General features: G+C 35.0%; 2 protein-coding genes and 1 long non-coding RNA gene across 6 annotated transcripts in view; 2 read left to right on the top strand and 1 right to left on the bottom strand.

Moving 5' to 3' along the window:
- The window catches only part of LOC138321293 (activated Cdc42 kinase-like), a 111,244-nt gene extending 100,112 nt beyond the window's left edge, over positions 1-11,132 (bottom strand). For all 4 annotated transcript variants that reach the window (XR_011208310.1, XM_069264871.1, XM_069264917.1 and 1 more), the window contains exon 1: positions 11,117-11,132. The gene's annotated coding sequence lies outside the window, so the exon portion shown is untranslated. The remainder of the gene's footprint in view (positions 1-11,116) is intronic.
- On the top strand, positions 1,022-2,916 carry LOC138318785 (mucin-22-like). The gene is made up of 2 exons (XM_069261521.1): positions 1,022-1,567; positions 2,275-2,916. Exons 1-2 carry the CDS (start codon positions 1,022-1,024, stop codon positions 2,914-2,916), a joined length of 1,188 nt encoding a protein of 395 aa, XP_069117622.1.
- Positions 11,133-12,379: 1,247 nt separating the features above from the next.
- On the top strand, positions 12,380-15,209 carry LOC138310070 (uncharacterized). Its single transcript, XR_011206358.1, has 3 exons — positions 12,380-12,658; positions 14,596-14,688; positions 15,133-15,209. It is a non-coding gene; the product is annotated as an uncharacterized lncRNA (long non-coding RNA).
- The last annotated feature ends 4,174 nt before the right edge of the window (positions 15,210-19,383 follow it).

Genomic DNA, 19,383 nt, shown 5'->3' with positions numbered 1-19,383 from the left:
TATGGCAGCAGGTGTTGCGGAATCAAAGGGGGAATCACATATAGGGCAAAAGTGTTCTGAGGGTTCAATTGGCAGTATGCGAGGGTGGTGGTATTATCAAGTGGTGATAATTCAAGAGAGCACTGTAGTAGTATTATAACTAACCTGGATAGAGAAAGCAGTGGCCAAGTGGATAAGATGTCTGACATCCCAACAAGTGGTTAAGGTCTACCACTAGCCTTCCACATTTTTCCATATTTGGTCAAGAGTGTTTGGCCCGTGTTCAGTTACCATATATACAAGTCATAGGTAAGTAGTTATTCCTCCGCTACCTAAACTTGCAATTTTTTAAATGTCATAAATGTTCCTCATCTGTTACTAGTGTAAAAGGATTGCAATGCATGATATGACCATGGTTAGCACCAACTGGACTTTGAAAACTCGTCATTTTTTCAGTTGATGAACTGTTCAATGTTAATATCAGTGATCAACCCCATACAGAACTGATACACAAGATCATAAAATCAAACCAAACACAAGTATTATTACCTTATAATTGATTAAGATATTCACTAAACTTCAGCTTTTGTTAAATAATGGTATATCATTTAAGGGTGCTTTAATTACAGATCATCATTTAATTTCCAACCACGCTCCTAAAGGTACCTAGTGAATGAAGCAGAGAGTTATTGTAACAACTTCAATTGTAAAATTGTTTTAAGAAAGATCTTGTTTATGGATGGAATGTTGCCAGATGCTGCACCTTGGTTCAGCTCATTTGTACTTTAGATGTCAGCTGTACAACTGTAACTGTGCCAGTAAACATTATTGACATTAGACCTGGCTTTTTTGTACTTGACACCCTGGCATCTAATCACAGATATCGTTTGGCAGTTGAAAGTGTGAGTTTGTTAGATATACCCCAAACAAAGTGACAAGCTGAGAGATAAATACAAAACTAAAGGTCCGTCTGACATGTGCCAGGCTATAGTAACATGTATTCAACAGGTACTTATAATAATAGTGTGATAGCAGAATCAAAATGAATGGCAAGATCATGGTTCAAACTCAGGACCTCCAAACACTAGCTGCAGGTTCTATCAGTGTTCAAGCTCAGGACCTCCAAACACTAGCTGCAGGTTCTATCAGTGTTCAAGCTCAGGACCTCCAAACACTTGCTGCAGGTTCTATCAGTGTTCAAACTCAGGACCTCCAAACACTTGCTGCAGGTTCTATCAGTGTTCAAACTCAGGACCTCCAAACACTTGCTGCAGGTTCTATCAGTGTTCAAACTCAGGACCTCCAAACACTTGCTGCAGGTTCTATCAGTGTTCAAGCTCAGGACCTCCAAACACTAGCTGCAGGTTCTATCAGTGTTCAAACTCAGGACCTCCAAACACTAGCTGCAGGTTCTATCAGTGTTCAAACTCAGGACCTCAAAACACTAGCTGCAGGTTCTATCAGTGTTCAAACTCAGGACCTCCAAACACTAGCTGCAGGTTCTACAGTGTTCAAACTCAGGACCTCCAAACACTTGCTGCAGGTTCTATCAGTGTTCAAGCTCAGGACCTCCAAACACTTGCTGCCGGTTCTATCGGTGTTCAAACTCTTTTGTTGTTTGTTTGTTTGTTTGTTTGATTATTTTAACCTCCTATTAACAGCCAGGGTTGTGTAAGGACGGCCCCCCATGTATGCAGTTATTGCAGTGTGTAGCATGTTTGAAGTGAGAGGTGCGTGTTTTGGGAGACTGCGGTATGTTTCGTGTTGTGTCTTCTTGTACAGTGGAACTGTTGGCCTTTTTATAGTGCTACATCACTGAAGCATACCGTTGAAGACACCAAGCAACACACCCCATCCGGTCACATTATACTGACAACGGGTGAACCAGTCATTACACTCCCTATATTCTGAGCGCTAAGCAGGAGCAAAAACTACCACTTTTACAGACTTTGGTGTGTCTCGGCCAGGGGACAGAACCCAGAGTCTTCCTAACAGGGGTGAACGCTCAACCCAAGGCCAGAAGTGAGGCAGTGCCAAGGGAGGCATTAGGAAAGATAAAGTCAGTTAGGAAGAAGAGAAAAGATAAGATCCTAAATTTAGTCGCCTTTTATGATCATGCAGTAGGGGCAGCAGGTACAATTCTAAGGCCCTACCTGCAGGGCCTGTGCAGGGCCTGTGTTCAAACTCAGGACCTCCAAACACTAGCTGCAAGTTCTACCAGGGCTCAAACTCAGGACCTCCGAACACTAGCTGCAAGTTCTACCAGGGCTCAAACTCAGAACCTCCAAACACTAGCTGCAAGTTCTACCAAGGCTCAAACTCCTCCGAACACTAGTTGCAAGTTCTACCAAGGCTCAAACTCAGGATCTCCAAACACTAGCTGCAAGTTCTATCAGTGTTCAAACTCAGGACCTCCGCAGGCTAAAAACTCTCAAACACAGCTGCAGTTCTACCAAGGCTAAAAGACTCACACAGCGACATCTCAACTCAAACACTAGCTGCAAGTTTACCAAGGCTCAAACTCAGGACCTCCAAACACTAGCTGCAAGTTCTATCAGGGTTCAAACTCAGGACCTCCGAACACTAGCTGCAGGGCTAAAAACTCAGGACCTCCAAACACTACCTGCAAGTTCTACCAAGGCTCAAACTCAGGACCTCCAAACACTACCTGCAAGTACTATCAGGGTTCAAACTCAGGACCTCCGAACACTTGCTGCAGGGCTAAAAAACTCAGGACCTCCAAACACTAGCTGCAAGTTCTACCAGGGCTCAAACTCAGTACCTCCAAACACTAGCAGCCAGTTCTATCGTGGCTCAAACTCAAGACCTTTAAACAATAGCTGTATGTTCTACCAGTGCTCAAATTCAGGATTTTCAAATGCTAGCTGGAAGTTCTACCAGGGCTCAAACTCAGGACCTCTAAACACTAGCCACTAGTTGGTTTCCATCAATCGACCTGATCCAGAATTGTTACAAAAGTACAATAAAAGAAGGTTGAATTAAGCAGGACTGAATAGATAAGAAACAGTTTGATACTTGGTTCCAATCATATAATGCTTGTCACTAATTCACAGATACTTGTGAGTCAACTGCAGTTGACAATGTATCGTACTGGAGGTCCATTTGCAATGAGCATTTTTCTCCAGCAAGCTTCTTTTACAGACCTGAATACAACTCGCAATTTTGCAGTAAACACTCTAAAGTAGTAATACCTTAATGCATATGCATAAAACATACATTAAGAACCTATTTAAATTCCATTTTGGGGTCTGAAGGCCCATGGATTGGACTTAAAACAAATAAATAATGTTCAGACATACAGTCATCTTCATCACACTTTTTTTTGCTCTATTTTTCTAATTTGACAAATAATGATACTTAAAGATGCTCCACCGCTGACAAATGGTATTTTTCTCTGTCAAAAACACAAGCAGACGATTTAGTATTTTTCTTCAGTTACAAAAGCTACTAACTTTACATCATTACCACCATTGGAAAGTTCGAACTTTTAATTTTACTTTAAGTTAAAAATATTAAAAAATAATTATGAATCCCGAAAAAATTCTGTGGCACTATTCTTTATGGAATGAAGTACTGATTGTGCATGCACCAAAGGCAAAATAAACTATTTTGTATTATTTTTTGTGTTAATTAGACATATATATACATGATTAAACACCAATTATTGTTCAAATGAAGAATACCATTATTGCTCTGTCGGTGGTGGAGCATCTTTAAAGGTTAATAGGATATCTTTTCACTGCATTAGATGGCATCCTTCAAATTTAATTAAAAGTCAAGATAATCTTTATATTTCCAGCAGAACCTTTAGAAATTTTGATCAGCTGTGTACAGCTAAAGTGTAAAGACACAAGATTTAGGCTTGGAAAAGTTTCACCCTTAATACATCCCATGTGCTACTTGTTTACATTTGAGTTGTTACATTGGGTTTTATTAACTGAAGCTACATCTATAGAGTAGTGATATTAGATACTGTTGCTAGGTTACAGTCTCCACTACACTGACAATTTCTAAATTATCTTGATCAATCTTGGCACCAATCAGTTTGTGCAGCAGGAATGTTCCTATAAATACTGAATGCATTTTATATAAGATTGTAGCCTACATTTCAGACGAGCAAAGATAGGCATGAACAGTGAAGGGTACAGATGATGATGATTTTTTGTACTTCATAGGGTGATCTAGTAAATGCTAGTGAAGAAGAAACACACTAATATCTTCTTTATTGTATGTGGTAGGAAAGCCATCTAGCATGTTCACAACAACATTACCAGTACATTACTTTACCACTGCATACATATCTACACATTTATTGAAACAGGAATGGGATTGAAAAGAAAAATTTTGTTGCATATGCAAATGAATTCTTACATGCATCAAAACGTTGTTAAAATGTTGCCACACTCCATCTGTGTTTCTGTTCACATCAAGAACAAGCTAAATGTTTGATTAGTTTTCACTATCAAAATCCTTATCATGGTATTGGCTGGCTTCATAAGACTTCCAAAGCCTCTTTCTGGGTTGCCTTAATATCATTCGATTCGACTAGACTCTTGTTCAACCTTATGTGCTTTCGTTTGCTACTGTGTGCCTGTGGTCAGAGTATATACATGCTTTCATTTTGCTAAGTAAAACTGAAATTCAGATAAAGCATTGGTTGGTCAATAGTGCATCCAACCATTTCACTACAAAAGTACCTTACAAGTCTTCCAGTATAACGTATTCAGCATATTCTATATGCACAATGACAATAGAATTGTATGAATTTTGAGTGTTGACATAGAAACAAAACCTTGGAGCTCATAACCTGAAGTGCTGCACCGATTCTCTGTCAGACAAGACTCGAAAATGCAAAATGTCATTGGCTTCCAGTTAGACACCATACATCTGGGTATAGGTTGAAGCATCCTTGTTCAATAAACAGGTGGCTTAAAACTAAACATTTTATAACCACATTGTTACTTGTTTAAAACATGTTCATTATATGAAGTTGTCCAATGCTATGTTAGCTGTTTTCGTAATTTGCTAAATCAATGCTTACATAAAGGAACAAAGGTTCTGCTACTCCCACACCTGACTACCACAAAAATTCGGATGAGAATCTCCTGGAACAAATATACCAGCAGCCACTCCTCCAACGCTCCTGATAATATTCTTTACACATTCTGGTGTGCCTATTGGGTTGAATACGGTTTTTGCACAATGTGAAGGGTTTATTTATTGCAAATGTGGTAAAGATAAGGTAGGAGTAATGGGGTGAAATAGAACACATACACATCATTCTTTGTAAATAACCTTTCCTTACCAAGTTCCTTTTATAAATCACTTAAAATAGATACTTTAAATACAGTTTTTAATTGAAAGATACCACTGATAAATCTTTCAAATACTTGTTTTATCTCTGGAGCTTATGTACCATATAATATTCTTTATTTCTCTGCTGAAGTTCATTTATGTACAGAACAGGTGTTGAGTCTACAACCACTATGCGGGGATGAGTCATGGTTCCCAGTGGGTATTTCCATACCTTACTGGTTTTGATGTTTCAGAGGGGAACAAAACGATAACAACTTCCCATCACCATCACATAAAACATATTTCTAACTGAAGACTTCCGAATTTCTACCATGTTTATATGGATCTAACATCTCTCTGTGGAGAGCTTTGGCCTCACCTTTTTACAGTCTGAATGACCTAAACAGCTGTATTATATTTCATTGGCCATGGCAATAACCTGGTTCTGACACATAGTTAGCCTTTACCAATTACCATAGTTCTAAGTGTCTCTTTCAAAATACATATTTATTTTGAGTTGACTCATACTTGGTAATTATTGATTTAGTATTAATGAATTCATGAATTTCTATATTCTACATAAAAAAATCAGCTTACAGCAAACTGTCATTCAAATGACCTTGAGACCAAACTGTGACCTTTAGTCAAAAGGAAATGAAAGACTTTCAGATAGTGCAGTCTGACCTTGAGTTAGATTAATGACCTTGAAACGAACAACGGCATTGAAATTGAAAAATGACCTTATGACCAAATCTAACCTTGAAATAAAGTGGACACCTCTAACCTAACAACGACCTTGAGTTGAGCTGACCTTGAGTCCTTGATATAAGAAGCTGAGTGATATTGTTAAAGTACATCAAGGAAATAACTTCTGTGTTCAGAATTATAACACTAGATGGTTAGTTGTGTCTCACAGGCAATTTCAAAGAAACTGAAAAATATCTTGTAAGGAGCTTTCTTTAAAGCTTTTGTAAGTGACCTTCACTTTTTTTTCATAAATAGCTTTTATTGCAGGTTGTGAAGCAATAAGGATATTAAACAAATAAAGTAGTTATTTCCTCTGGGAAAGAATTTAATTCAAATCCAAATATTATACATGTATACATTTAGTTTTTCACGCATGTATGAATCTGCCAGAAAAATAATTACATCAAATATGAATAAAAACACACAAAAAAACGTGCATTTGATTTTACACATTATCAACAGGAATCTTCATATGATAGCATAATAAGTTGACAATTAAGTTGTAAACAGGTAAAATCATCCTCAGGTATAACAGACATACGACACTTGGATTTTCCACTTCACTTATTCACCTGAAGTGTAACACATTTATAAGGAAAATCATTCAGGCAGAAAAATGTGAAGTTTATAGCAGGCAATGTCAACAACAGAGTTATCTCCCCTGTGTTTGAACAAACTCAAATATGAATTCTGGAATGAACATGATTTGGGTGATAAGGGTAAAATACTGAAACTGACAAACAGAACTGGGGTTTATGCTAATTTATGATCACTACAACTTCTTGTCATTTGATTTATTGTTGATATTGTAAAATAATCCTTGTTGACAAAAGATTTGATAACTTATTGATTTGGTTTGATTAGGTTTAAGGTCCTATTTAACAGACAGGTTCATTTAAGGATGGCCTTCCGTGTGTGCTTGTGTTGCGGTGTGTGATTAATGTCTGAATGTTTTGGGAGGCTGCAGTATGAATTGGATGCCTTATATAAAACAACCTGAAGAAAATTTATGGGTGATCAGAAATCCAATTTTGAGTGAATTAAACTAAATTTAAGGAACTTGCAAAAAGCAGCAGAAAGTAAAGTAAATATTTCAAAAGAAATCCGGAACCTCTGGATGAGCAGAAATTTCTTGCTGAGGTCAAAGATCACAGAATGGTGGTCTGTACACAGCTGCAGTCCTGATAAGAAATCAGATAGGTTGCTGACGATTGGCCAGCTTCCACCTCTCTATTTATATTTTATACACAGAAATGTAAACATGACGTTTCTGCTTCAAAATTACTATCTGTGTTTAGATTAAACCTACCAATGGTATAAAAAGTCCCGCTCCATGTACGAATGGACCTGCCATCTTATCCATACTGTGTGGTTGTCATGGTTGGTCTTATGGATGAAAAACAAACTGTTTTGATGATCAGACCAGAAGTTCATAAATATTTACTAATCTATATATTGAAGAAGTCACCGTCTTAAAGAATAACATTAACTTCACAAGGAGTGAATAAGATACTTGTCCACTAAATCCTGACATGCATTTAGTCAAACATATCCTACCATAAGTTTTTCTTTCAACTTTGTCTTAGTGATCAATTTAAACAATCAGACCTTTTCGTAAAAAATTTTGTGTACACCTTTCCATTTTGAAAGCAATTTTACTCAAAACTTTTGCTTAAGATATAAAATGACGTAATTACAAAGCACTGTACATTGTCTGTACATGCTTCAGATATAAAATGACCTAATTAAAAAGTACTGCACATTGTCTGTGCATAATATACTGTATGTTCCATCATATTTAAACTTGGTTTGGCACAGTTAAGGATGTATTGAAGAGGATCATTGGTTTGGTTTGTATTTTGTATAAATGACTGTGTTTTTGGAGGCTGCAGTACATTTGTGTTGTATCTCATTCTGACAGTGGCACTCATGCCCATTCCATAGTGCTATCTCACTGAAGCCTTCCTCCAAAGACATTTAACAAACACAATGCGTGTTAACCATTAATAGCATTACACGAACACATTTTATTTAAAGGACAGTGTTCAATCTACGATTATTTTTCGTGGGTTCTTTTCAAAGGTTTTTGTGAAAACAATGGGTCCCACAGTGTTATAGATACCCGTTCCCAGAAATTTCATGGGTCCTTTTAAAATTCTGTGAGTCCAGGACTCGGGATGCGCACATAGATTTATCACTGAAAGGAGATAGAGGATTAAAATGAACCTTCTCTCTTCCATATATGCTCTAAATTTCAACTACTTATATAATCATTTTGTGTATTTGTATCTAAATGTTATTATGTTTCCTTCAGCCTTATTGCTTGTAAAATAATTCAACAACTCAATAAACAATCTCATACAGATTTTAAAGACCTCATTATATGTAATTTAAATCAATTTCTCAATAATTACCTAATGTAAATTCAATTCCTGTCCTGGTTTAGTTTTAAAATAAACTGCCAGAATAATTTACACTGGTGGACTTTTACAATTTTTAATCAGTAGCGATTATTTGGAGCATTCCTTATTTTCGCTCAGGCATGATGCATCAAAAAAACAGCTATCTACCTCACACACAATAGGAGGGTTCAGACCCTGTATCAGGTTTGACACTGTTACTATCTGGACTACAGTCAGCTTATCTTGTCTACTGTTATGGAACAACATACTGAAATTCCTCAAACATCTCAAGAGGTCACATACAATTTGTCTATATCAACCTCAATTTGTTTCTGAGGTTAGTAAAAGTGAACTTTTGTTCCACATACAAGCTGTTTGTAACTTATCTGTACATGACTCATGATCAAAGTTTGTACCCAGAAATCTGCAGTTATTTTTTTCTGGAATCATAGGTGACCAAGTAGGTACTAGTTAAGCTGCCCCAATGTCCAAATCCCATATGGAATATTTACCAGATACTGACTGCTAGTCAGTGGTTTTTCTCCAAGTACTCAGGCTTTCCTCCACAATCTAAACCTGGTATGTCCTTTCATGACCCTGCAACTAGAGAATCTTGGTACCACAACACTTTGGTTTTTTGATTAGTTTATGTTACCGAGATGCTCTAGTTGCCCTGAAATTGGATTCAATAACTGATTGTATGTAATAAGAACTGTTTTTAAATCCATAATTGGTTCAACTCAACCTTTTTTCTATGCATGAAAACATAAAACAACAAAACTAGCACAAGACATTTCTTTTTAGAATTAAAATGATGAAATAAAAAAAATCCCTGAGTAAAATTAAGAGACAACTTTTTTCCAATCTGACTGAAACATTTGAATTTTCCCTATTACTTCATATGGAGATAATATCTCCCAAGTCTTTTTCCGGTGAAATAAAATTTTTCCTCTATTGGAGATTTCTTTCTGCGATGTGTCATAATGAGTGTTTTTATTAAACAATAGCCATGTTAGGGAAGTAGAACATAGAAGCCACATTCGGCTACTAATCATTCACTTGAACCTCCACCTGGCTGGTTGTATTTTATCAGGTAATGTTCTTATCATAGAAGCTGGGAGTACCATGACTACCAGACCTATCCTCCATATTTAATTTGAGCAGAAACCCTTCAGTGATACCATAATGATAAGAACAGGAAGTCCAGAGAAACAAATCAAGATGAAACGCTGCCTTAGTCAGGAATGAACCAGGTACAAACACACATAGGCAAAATCCCCTGTATTTTGATGATATTTCAGGGTTTATCTATCGACGATTATACCAAATAACACAAAGGTACAAATATAGAATGCCTAATCAAGGTACAATACACAGGTACAGAATATATGGTACAGATGGTACTCACTTGTAGGTTCATAAACCAGGTACACACAGGTACAAGTTCCAATGCAGAGGTACTCAATTCAGATAAAATATACAGGTAACCAAAATTCAGACACAATACACAGCTAACTAATTCTGGTACAATACACAGGTAACCAATCCTGGTACAATACACAGGTAACCTATCTAGGTGCAATACACAGGTAACCAATCCTGATACAATACACAGGTAACCAATCAAGGTTCAATACACAGGTAACCAATCCAAGTACAATACACAGATATTCAATTCAGGTACAATTCACAGGTAATCAATCCTGATACAATACACATGTACTCAATTCAGGTACAATATACAGGTAACCAATCCTGATACAATACACAGGTACTCAATTCAGGTACAATATACAGGTAACCAATCCAGGTACAATACACAGGTACTAAATCCAGGTACAATACACAGGTAACCAATCCAGGTACAATACACAGGTAACCAATCCAGGTACAATATGCAGGTACTCAATCCAGAAAAAACACAGGTACTCAATCCAGGTACAATACACAGGTACTCAATCAAGGTACAATACACAGGTAACCAATCCAGAAAAAAACACAGGTCACCAATCCAGGTACAATACACAGCTAACCAATCCAGATACAATACACAGGTAACCAATCCAAGTACAATGCATTCAATACAGTACCCATTCAAGCAATCAAGGTACAACAGTGTACATTCACACAGGTACCAAGTCAAATTACACTACACAGGTACAAAACACAATGACAGTGACACATGCATCCAATCCAGAAACAAACCCTAATGTACTCATGCAATCAAGGACACAAGTACCAAATCAAGGTAAATTACACGGGTAATTTTAGATTCATTTCTAAATACGCGTCTTATGCTTTTAGGAATAGCACGGGTTCAGAACTGGTCGAAGACAGTTTTGAGTCTTTTCACTTACCATTTTGTCAAGTGGAAAACGTACATATTATTTAACCTGGTCGCAATTACTTCTGTTCTTATAAGGCCCTTTTACTCCACCACACATGATAGGAATGGCTCTGCAGTAAAACGTCAATAACAGTCCGTGCGAGATGTCAACATCTTAGGTCATAGGAAGGGATATTTTGACAGATAACGTTACAGTAGGCATGGGTAACACTTTCTTGTAGAAAGCTGCATTGCAAAGATTATGAGATTTTTAACAGTGACTAATAAAACAAAGTTGTCATACATCAAATGATACAAAAATCGACTAATACGAAACATACTTTACCTAACGTTACAAGTCAGCACGCACGTGGAAAGCTCCTCGCTAGAAAGTTATCAAAGAAAGATAACTCTAACGAGATAGTCCGAAATTACGTCATAGCAGTCAGCTCCTACTTAGTTGATGATCTTACCAAATCATCAAAAAACAAATAATCAAATGGTGATTTCAAGTAATATTCAAACTTCAATTTCATTTTAGACTTATTTTTTCGACGAAATAACGAAATGGCACAAACCACCTCAATAAACTCATTGTAGAAGTAGATAGAAATAGTCTTAAATAGATCTACATGTACATGTAGTTCAAAATCAGGAACTTGGTGAAAAAAAAGTAGAAAAGTTCGGTTTTCGATATTAAGCAATATTTAGATAAAATAGCTGATAAGCCCATATAGCTCTGGAAAAAATGAGAAAAACTTCATCCTTAACAGTACCAAGTAAATTCTACTGAAAGAAAAACTTTCTTATATAAATACAAAATTAATTCTATGTTCACAGACTATGAAAATTTAATAAAGTTATTGTCATCTAATGAACAACAACTTCTGCAAGATGAGGAAAGCGGGCTTACTGAATGCTTAATTAAGTTGTTCTTGTTTATTATTTTTGTGTTATACATGTAATGTTATCTTTGTAATTTGCTATCGATCCTTGTTTGTGGATGTAAAAATGCAAATAAATGAATTGAATTGAATTGAATCATCAAGAAATAAAAGACTAAATAACTGGAAATTCTGGAGCCACTAGAATAAAGATATGTTAAAAGTCACAGCCAATAAAGATTCGTGCCACTGTTTTCGAAAAAGTCTGCGAGCTAGGGTAACACACTTAGATGTTGTAATATTTTCGCATCGGTTAACTATATAAGATAAACTATTTTGCTAATGCTTATTTTATTTACTAATTCAATATCCTAATTAAACTATGAAATCACAGGTGCATCTCTAAAACTGCGTTCTGTATCTCACAGTAAAACTTGGGGCAGTTCAGGAGAGAAAAAACCTTATCAATATTACAGGCTTGTAGAGCCTTCATTTGAGGACGACGCTCAGATTGAAAGCCACACATTTAACCAAAGTGTATCGTTAATTCGTTATCCGATTACTTTGATGTAGATCAACAAAAAATTACCTGTTTCTTCTATTGCCTCCAGTTTTACTATGACATATTCCAGGGGTGAATATAACGACAATGATAGTAACCCCTTGAGTATCAAGGATGTTCGTTTCTCTGATTCTTATGTTTGATATTTTATAGGTGAACACAAACGGAGACATTACATTCGCGAGTCATTAAATACACTCCCTCCGCATTCCATAGTTCCAGCTTCGTGATGATAGCTGGATTTTGGACCGACATTATAACGACTAATGAAGGACACATTTGGTATAAGCTCAGCACAAGTCCAGATCTTCTAAACCGAACAGGATCGGACGTACAGTCAGGATTTCCAGGGCAGGAAGACTTCATTCTGAGTTTGGTGTTCATCGTTACATGGAGTGAAGTACTCTTTTATAGGGCAAGCAGAGACCAATTCCTCTCAGTGGTAAGTGTTGATTTCGATGTTCTGTCAAGTTGAAGATTGATCTAGAGTCTAATCTTTTGCTATTAAATTCCACTGGAAATGTTGTGCTTTGTTTGCTATGGGGGTCGTTTGCGCATAACGTATGCGTGTTTAACTTGTAGTTATTGTGAATACAATTGTGAGACAATTCCATAATTGAGAGCAAGGATTTTCCTTGAAATCCATGGTTCATCTCTGAAATCTGTCTTAATTATCGAAATCTGTAGATGCAATAACATCGACATTAAACAAACTTTTATGTAGAAACGATCCAAAGTCTTTATCATCATGTACATTTGTACAACTGTGATGAATATGAACTTAAACGTACTCCTTTATCTCGTATTTACCCCCTCATAAAAAAACAGGAGTAAGGCAAATCACTTCATACAAAAATTATCTTGAGAACTCCACCGCCGACAGAGCATAAATGATAGTCATCATTTGAGCAATAATTGGTGTTTAATCATGTATATATATGTCTAACACAAAAAATAACATAAAATAATTTATTTTGCCATTGGTGCATGTGCAATCAGTACTTCATTTCATATAGGATATAGTGCCACAGATTTTTTTCGGATGCAGTTAATTCTTTTTCATATTTTTAACTTTATGTAAAATTAAAAGCTCAAACTTTTCAATGGTGGTAATGGTGTAAAGTAATGAACTTTTTGTAACTCTTGTTGACGCCCTCATCAATACGATTAAAGATCATTTCAATACTGTGAAATTTACCGCATATTATAAAAATGAAAACATAAAAAGGAAATTTGACAATAATTGGAGAAAATGGAAACATTTTATTGAAATGTAGCTATAAAAATTTAACAGGCATGTGTGAAACCAAAACTTTAATTTTAATTCCTGACTTTGCCTTTTTAGAAAAAATGTCTTTTTTTTCGTTTTTTTTTCTTGTTTTTTTTTTCTCTTCTTCATCATCTTATAGCAGTTGTGGGATCTCTCTCTCTTTCTCTTTCTTCCCTCTTTTTCTCACCCCCTCTCCAAATTTAAGTGTTTGATGTATAGTTGATAATAAAAACGATGATTTTCTTTCCTTTGTGTATGAGTTAAGAGTTTGTGAAGGTATACAAGGGTGTGTAAGTGTGTGTGCATATGTTAGGGTGTGTATGTATGTATGTATGTCATATATGTATATAACTTCAACACTATATATGTACCTGTGCATGTACGCTTTGTAAGTATGCTTGTATATGTATCTATGTATGCATGTAAGTATGTATTTTTATAAGGAAATATGTAACTACTATACATATGATTTACAATATATGTGTGTATGTATAAATCTATGTAATAGATGTATGAATGTATGTATGTACTTCATTTGATTGCAATTACTATACATGTATAATGTATATGGTATGTCGGAGTGAATGTGTATATGCTTGTATTATGTTATGTACTATAAAATGTCTTGAAAAATAAAAAATAAATATAAAAAAAAACCTTTTTGTAACTCAAGAAAAATACTAAATCGTCTGCTCCTGTTTTTGATAGTGAAAAAATAGCATTCGTCAGCGGAAAACAAGGACTTCCTGACCAATGTGAAATTCATCTCCTTTGACTGTACATTGAACTACTCACCATAGGAATTTTAAAACGTTATCTTGTCTGAGTTTCCAAACAGATTTTTGAAGGCCAACAATGTTATATAATCAATAGTCAGTACCGGGTATTCTAAATATTTCAGAAACATTCGTGTATTATTTTTGTCGTATGTTTTGAGCTGAGAATTAATAACATCATATTTTCGTATATACATGTAATAACATTTTTGTGATTTACTGTAATTTAATTTATGATTCCTCAAACATTTTTGTATTAGACTCTTTTATATCTTTTTAATAAAACAACAACACACGGACGAAATTATTTCGTTTTTCCTTCACTGATTACAGAGGAACCCTTTCCAGATCGTCCTGACAACTGATGGTACAAAGTCCTTTGTAATGCTGCATTATTTAAAACTAGACTGGGCCAGAAACGCGATGGTAAGTTCAAATTCTTGTGCTCACAACCTTCTGTTGTTAGCCAGAAATATAGGTAACACATATAAATGCGTTTCTTGTTTGAAGCTTTCCTCTCGCGTTACCAATTTTAAATGTTATTTTGTAGGTGTTGATTTACATATTGCATTGACATTCTGTGTCTTTTTTGTATTGCGTGATATTGAAGTAAATGTGGAGTATCTGTTGTCAAAAACACGAAGCATGAAATTTCAATTACATGCCTATAGCTTAATTAAGTACATAGTATATTATTTTGTGTGAAGTTGAACACTGCAAATGTTGATATGATCAATACTTTAATAAAAGAAAAAACAATCCTGGATGATATTCAATATTATCGTTAATCACATTTGTATTATCTATTGATCAATCAGTCAATTGGTTTTGTATCTGGTTACAGAAATGTTCATTGTGGCATTTTTGTAGGTTGGGTTTAATGCTGGGGATGGTATAAGTTGTTACACTGTTAACGGATCCCTCTCTGATGACGTGATCAACCTCGTCTACTACGATCTAATGTTGGAGTTCCTGGGAAGTTCTTGTTCCGGGTTGACAGAGGTGCCATTCAGCCGGCCTACGAAACTATCTCTTAAAACAACGGGGACAGGTGTGTAATTACGGACATATGTACAAGTTCACAATAAACGTTAAATGATGTCAATCATGAAATTCGATAGACCGAATTATTTGTCTCTAAAAAATGAGTCACTTTTACTTTTTGTTTATTGATATGGTTGTTTTTGTTGCTTATTTTAAGAGTGAGATGATTCGGTCTAGAAATTTGAATACAGCCCAATGAGCCTATGTAGCTAATTAAAGCCACACCTATTACGTAACTATCAACAAAAAAATTCAAGTTAAATTCGATTCCGATATTGTTAGTATTTGTAGATGTAGTTAAAATTAAGATATATTAAAGAATATTCATAATGATTTTTTTATAACTTTGGTACAGCAGTTGTTAAAAGTCGATACATGTAAACATGCCTTCATTTTTAAACTGGTCGCCATAGAAGTTACGAGTATTGCCGAACGGAAGTCGGAAAGTTCATGACCCGTTTTCGGAAGAGTTCGGACAGACGTTACGTAGTTACAGTAGTCACATGACGTTCTCGGCAACAGACGTTACATTGTCGGCTAACTTCGGCTTGTTTGACTTAGTGGGACCAACCTAGCGATAGTTAATATTTATTTGATTTTTAAAGAAATATTACGAATCATTATCGCTCATCTTGACTTCGATTTAGTCCTGTCTCTGCATGATTTACAACAGGATTTTTTTTCAACATTCTTCTAAATCAAGAAAAAAATAAGAAAGATACGGATATTGGGCCTTTAATGGTTTTAAAACAATGAAATCTTCTTTTACAATATATATTGTAGATAAATGTGTATTAACCATAGTTGAATGTTTATGTTTATTATTATTGGCTGATCGATAAACATATTTATCTCTTTTAAAATCATTGCAATATCGAATATGCACACATGTACATGTATATATTTTGTAATGCGTTTGGTTCTTTACAAACGTATTTAAACTATTTCCACAGTAATACTAAATACTAACATTTGCTTATTGATATATATCATATTCTACTGCATGTTTCAATTTCTTGGTCAGAATGTTACCGTAGATTATCTATTACTCGGAATCAAAACATTAAATATACTGAGTGCTGATTTTCATATTTGTTTTAAAAATTACATGATATTCGGGGTAAGTACATTTTCATATTTCTTAAACGCTCATTTGCCTTTGATGAAATAAGTACATGTACAATGTATATATGTATACTGGTAAAGTATAAGTGACAGTGACATTTTTTATTTCTTATTCTAAAAATTTTTTTTATCACTATGTATCAAGGTAAATTCCTCCGGCATCGGAGCAACCGCCTATATATATGACGGTAAAACGAAGTCAGATACACTCCACAAGGGATTATTGGGTTTAGTGTCTTTGGAGCGGATAAAATGAACTGTAGCTACTATTTGAAATATAAGGTATTTTATATCAGTAAATAACAGTAAAGTTAAAAAAAATTACACATGACATATTTTCGGTGAATAAAATGTGACCAATAGCCACGTTGTGAAAAAAAGACAGACGGATGATGAGCAATAGACGAAAAGCGATTTCAATAGCTCGTTAACCATTTGCTGATAGGGGGTTCAAAAGTCGTCTTTCAAGATCAGATAAAATCCAATAAAAGTATTTTGGCGTCTTATCCACAGTTTTCGTAACTTTGGATGTGACCGTCATCCCTAAAGTTTTAAAGTTGACCGATATCACTTTCATAACTTCTAATTAAGCACCGTTATATGATTCTCCACTAGCAATATAATGAATGAAATATTTTCTTCCAACAGTCATATATTACATATTAGTAAACGGGACAGTTTTGTGGCAGCAAAATTTATTTTTTGCAATTTATAACGGGTGAATTAAAAATGTGACCGATTATCCCTGCTGTCAAAAAAAATTTGTGTCGATGTGTTTGCAAAATCTGAGCTAGTTTGACGACATCTAATAATTTCACAGAGTTCTAACAATACACGTGTTTTGACGCACGATAGGTTAAGAAGATGCATTGCTTTATGTCATAATTTCAGTATTTTCATCTTGAAGCGGGCGTTTTTCATCATGTTTTTGTGTGTCCGATTATCGTCTGTTTTTTCCGGTGAGTAGGTGTCCCCATTGGTAAGGTGCTCATGATCAACTTTGACAGGTAATCAGCTACACACATATGGCCGCGTGTACGACCTAATGTACACAGTGAAAACAATGAAATTATGTATACACCTTTGTTATATTGTCGCAAGTTGTGGTGAATAAAACCACTTCTGTACATGTGTTTTACGTACTATTAACGTTTTGTTTATTTATTGACGTGACCTCGTCTACCGATCAAGTCTGTTTCTCGATATCTCGTTCGTTTATATTGGACCATACAACGCAACTATCAATTTCAAGAGCGATAGAAATATTACGTACGTGCAGAAGAGTCCGCCGTTTATTAGTAAGATCAAATCGTCGTCTGAGCGGGCGGTAAATCAAAACAATTAAATATACTGAGTGCTGATTTTGAAATATTTGTTTTTTGAAAAATTACATGATATTCGGGGGGGTAAGTACATTTTTCATATTTCTTAAAAACGCTCATTTGCCTTTGATGAAATAAGTACATGTACAATGTATATATGTATACTGGTAAGTATAAGTGACAGTGACATTTTTTATTTCTTATTCTAAGATTAAACCTAAAAAAATGTTTTACTAGTACCATGAGATACGTCCAGCTCTAATAATTAATACTGCCTGATGTGAATCGTATTTGCTTAAAGACAAGAAGATATATCACAAGTAAGGTTAGTATCAGGCGCAGTGATAGTCAACTACCGGCGCGGCATTTAGGACGACGGCGGGAACATAAAACGACCCGCGTTATGAAAAATTAACATTTTATTTATTCTAATTAAACAGTTCTGAAGGTGATGATAAGTGTGCTAGTAAATGTATAGTTAATAACATTCTGCGGACAAAATTTATTGATCTCGTTTTACATTCCTATTTTAAAAATTAAAAGCCGTTCGGAAAAGGTAGTGGCCCTTTAAAATACTAAGAAGATTCATTTATAGATAAAAATGAAGAAAGTTTTGAAACTATGGAAATTGTTCCAAAATATGCAAAAGAAAATTTGTTAACAAATATGTGAAAGAAACCTTGCAACAAATATGTGAAAGAAAATTTGTAACCTTTTCAGGGGATTGTAGTATTGTTACATCTGTAACTCAAATGGGGATTGGGACTTTGGATGGAGGAATGGTGTCTGTTCAAGCCGTCGATAAAAAAATAATACCGGTTTTATTGTTGAAAAGGAAATACATGTATTAGATTTTTAGAACATTTGTCTTTGTCAAAAATACCAAGGATGTTTCACTTAATTGGCCTAAAACGTAAAATTAAATTAACCCCTTATTGTGAAAATTATTTTTGAAGAGGGCATTTTGCAAAAACAGCTGAAATTTTTATTTATACATATGAATGCATAAAATTTCGATTTCAATCATAACTAAGAAAGAGGAGACACAATGGATATAATTACCTTACACTAAAGTCGGTTAACAAACTGTTGGACTGTTCCAGTGACGACATGTTGATGCCCTGTTTTTGTTTTGTTTGCTTGTTTGTTTTTGTTTTTTGTAGCTCTTGATTCTAAAAAGCCTGATTCAGGATGAAAAACAATGAAATGACTAATATATAATATTTCAATATTTCTTTTAAACGAATTGTTACGTCCATTTTAAAACAAATATTTCGTATGGATATCTTACTTAAGAGGGTGCAGCTAATGAAGAATCACGCTGCTCATCGTTTCAATCCATTAACGGGAAACAATTTAAATGGTAGCCAAGTTGCTGTGCTCCATTTATAGCAGTAGCCAATGTTTTAGATGAATAGTTTCCATTTACTTTGGCAACTTAAGGAGTTATCAAATACCAGTGGATAATATTTTCATCCAAAGTATGTAAGCAGCTAACACTTCAACAGTTCTTCCACAACTGACTGCATTTTACCAGTGTGTCCCTTTTAAGAAAATGTTCACAATCAGGTCAGGATATCCTTTTGCTCAAAGTCAGTTGTCTTTAGCAAAGAAATAGTGTTACATTACA

This window comes from Argopecten irradians, chromosome 1 (genome assembly GCF_041381155.1).
Source record: "Argopecten irradians isolate NY chromosome 1, Ai_NY, whole genome shotgun sequence".
NCBI lineage: Eukaryota > Metazoa > Mollusca > Bivalvia > Pectinida > Pectinidae > Argopecten > Argopecten irradians.
Note: the sequence above shows the minus strand (reverse complement) of the source record. Positions and strands in the feature narration are given on the sequence as shown.

Bases quoted from the DNA above. Each gene is read 5' to 3' on its own strand.
- LOC138318785 (XM_069261521.1), top strand. From the start codon at position 1,022: ATGAATGGCAAGATCATGGTTCAAACTCAGGACCTCCAAACACTAGCT. The intron at 1,568-2,274 runs GTTCTATCGGTG...TCCAAACACTAG, and splicing joins CCTCCAAACACTTGCTGCCG to CTGCAAGTTCTACCAAGGCT.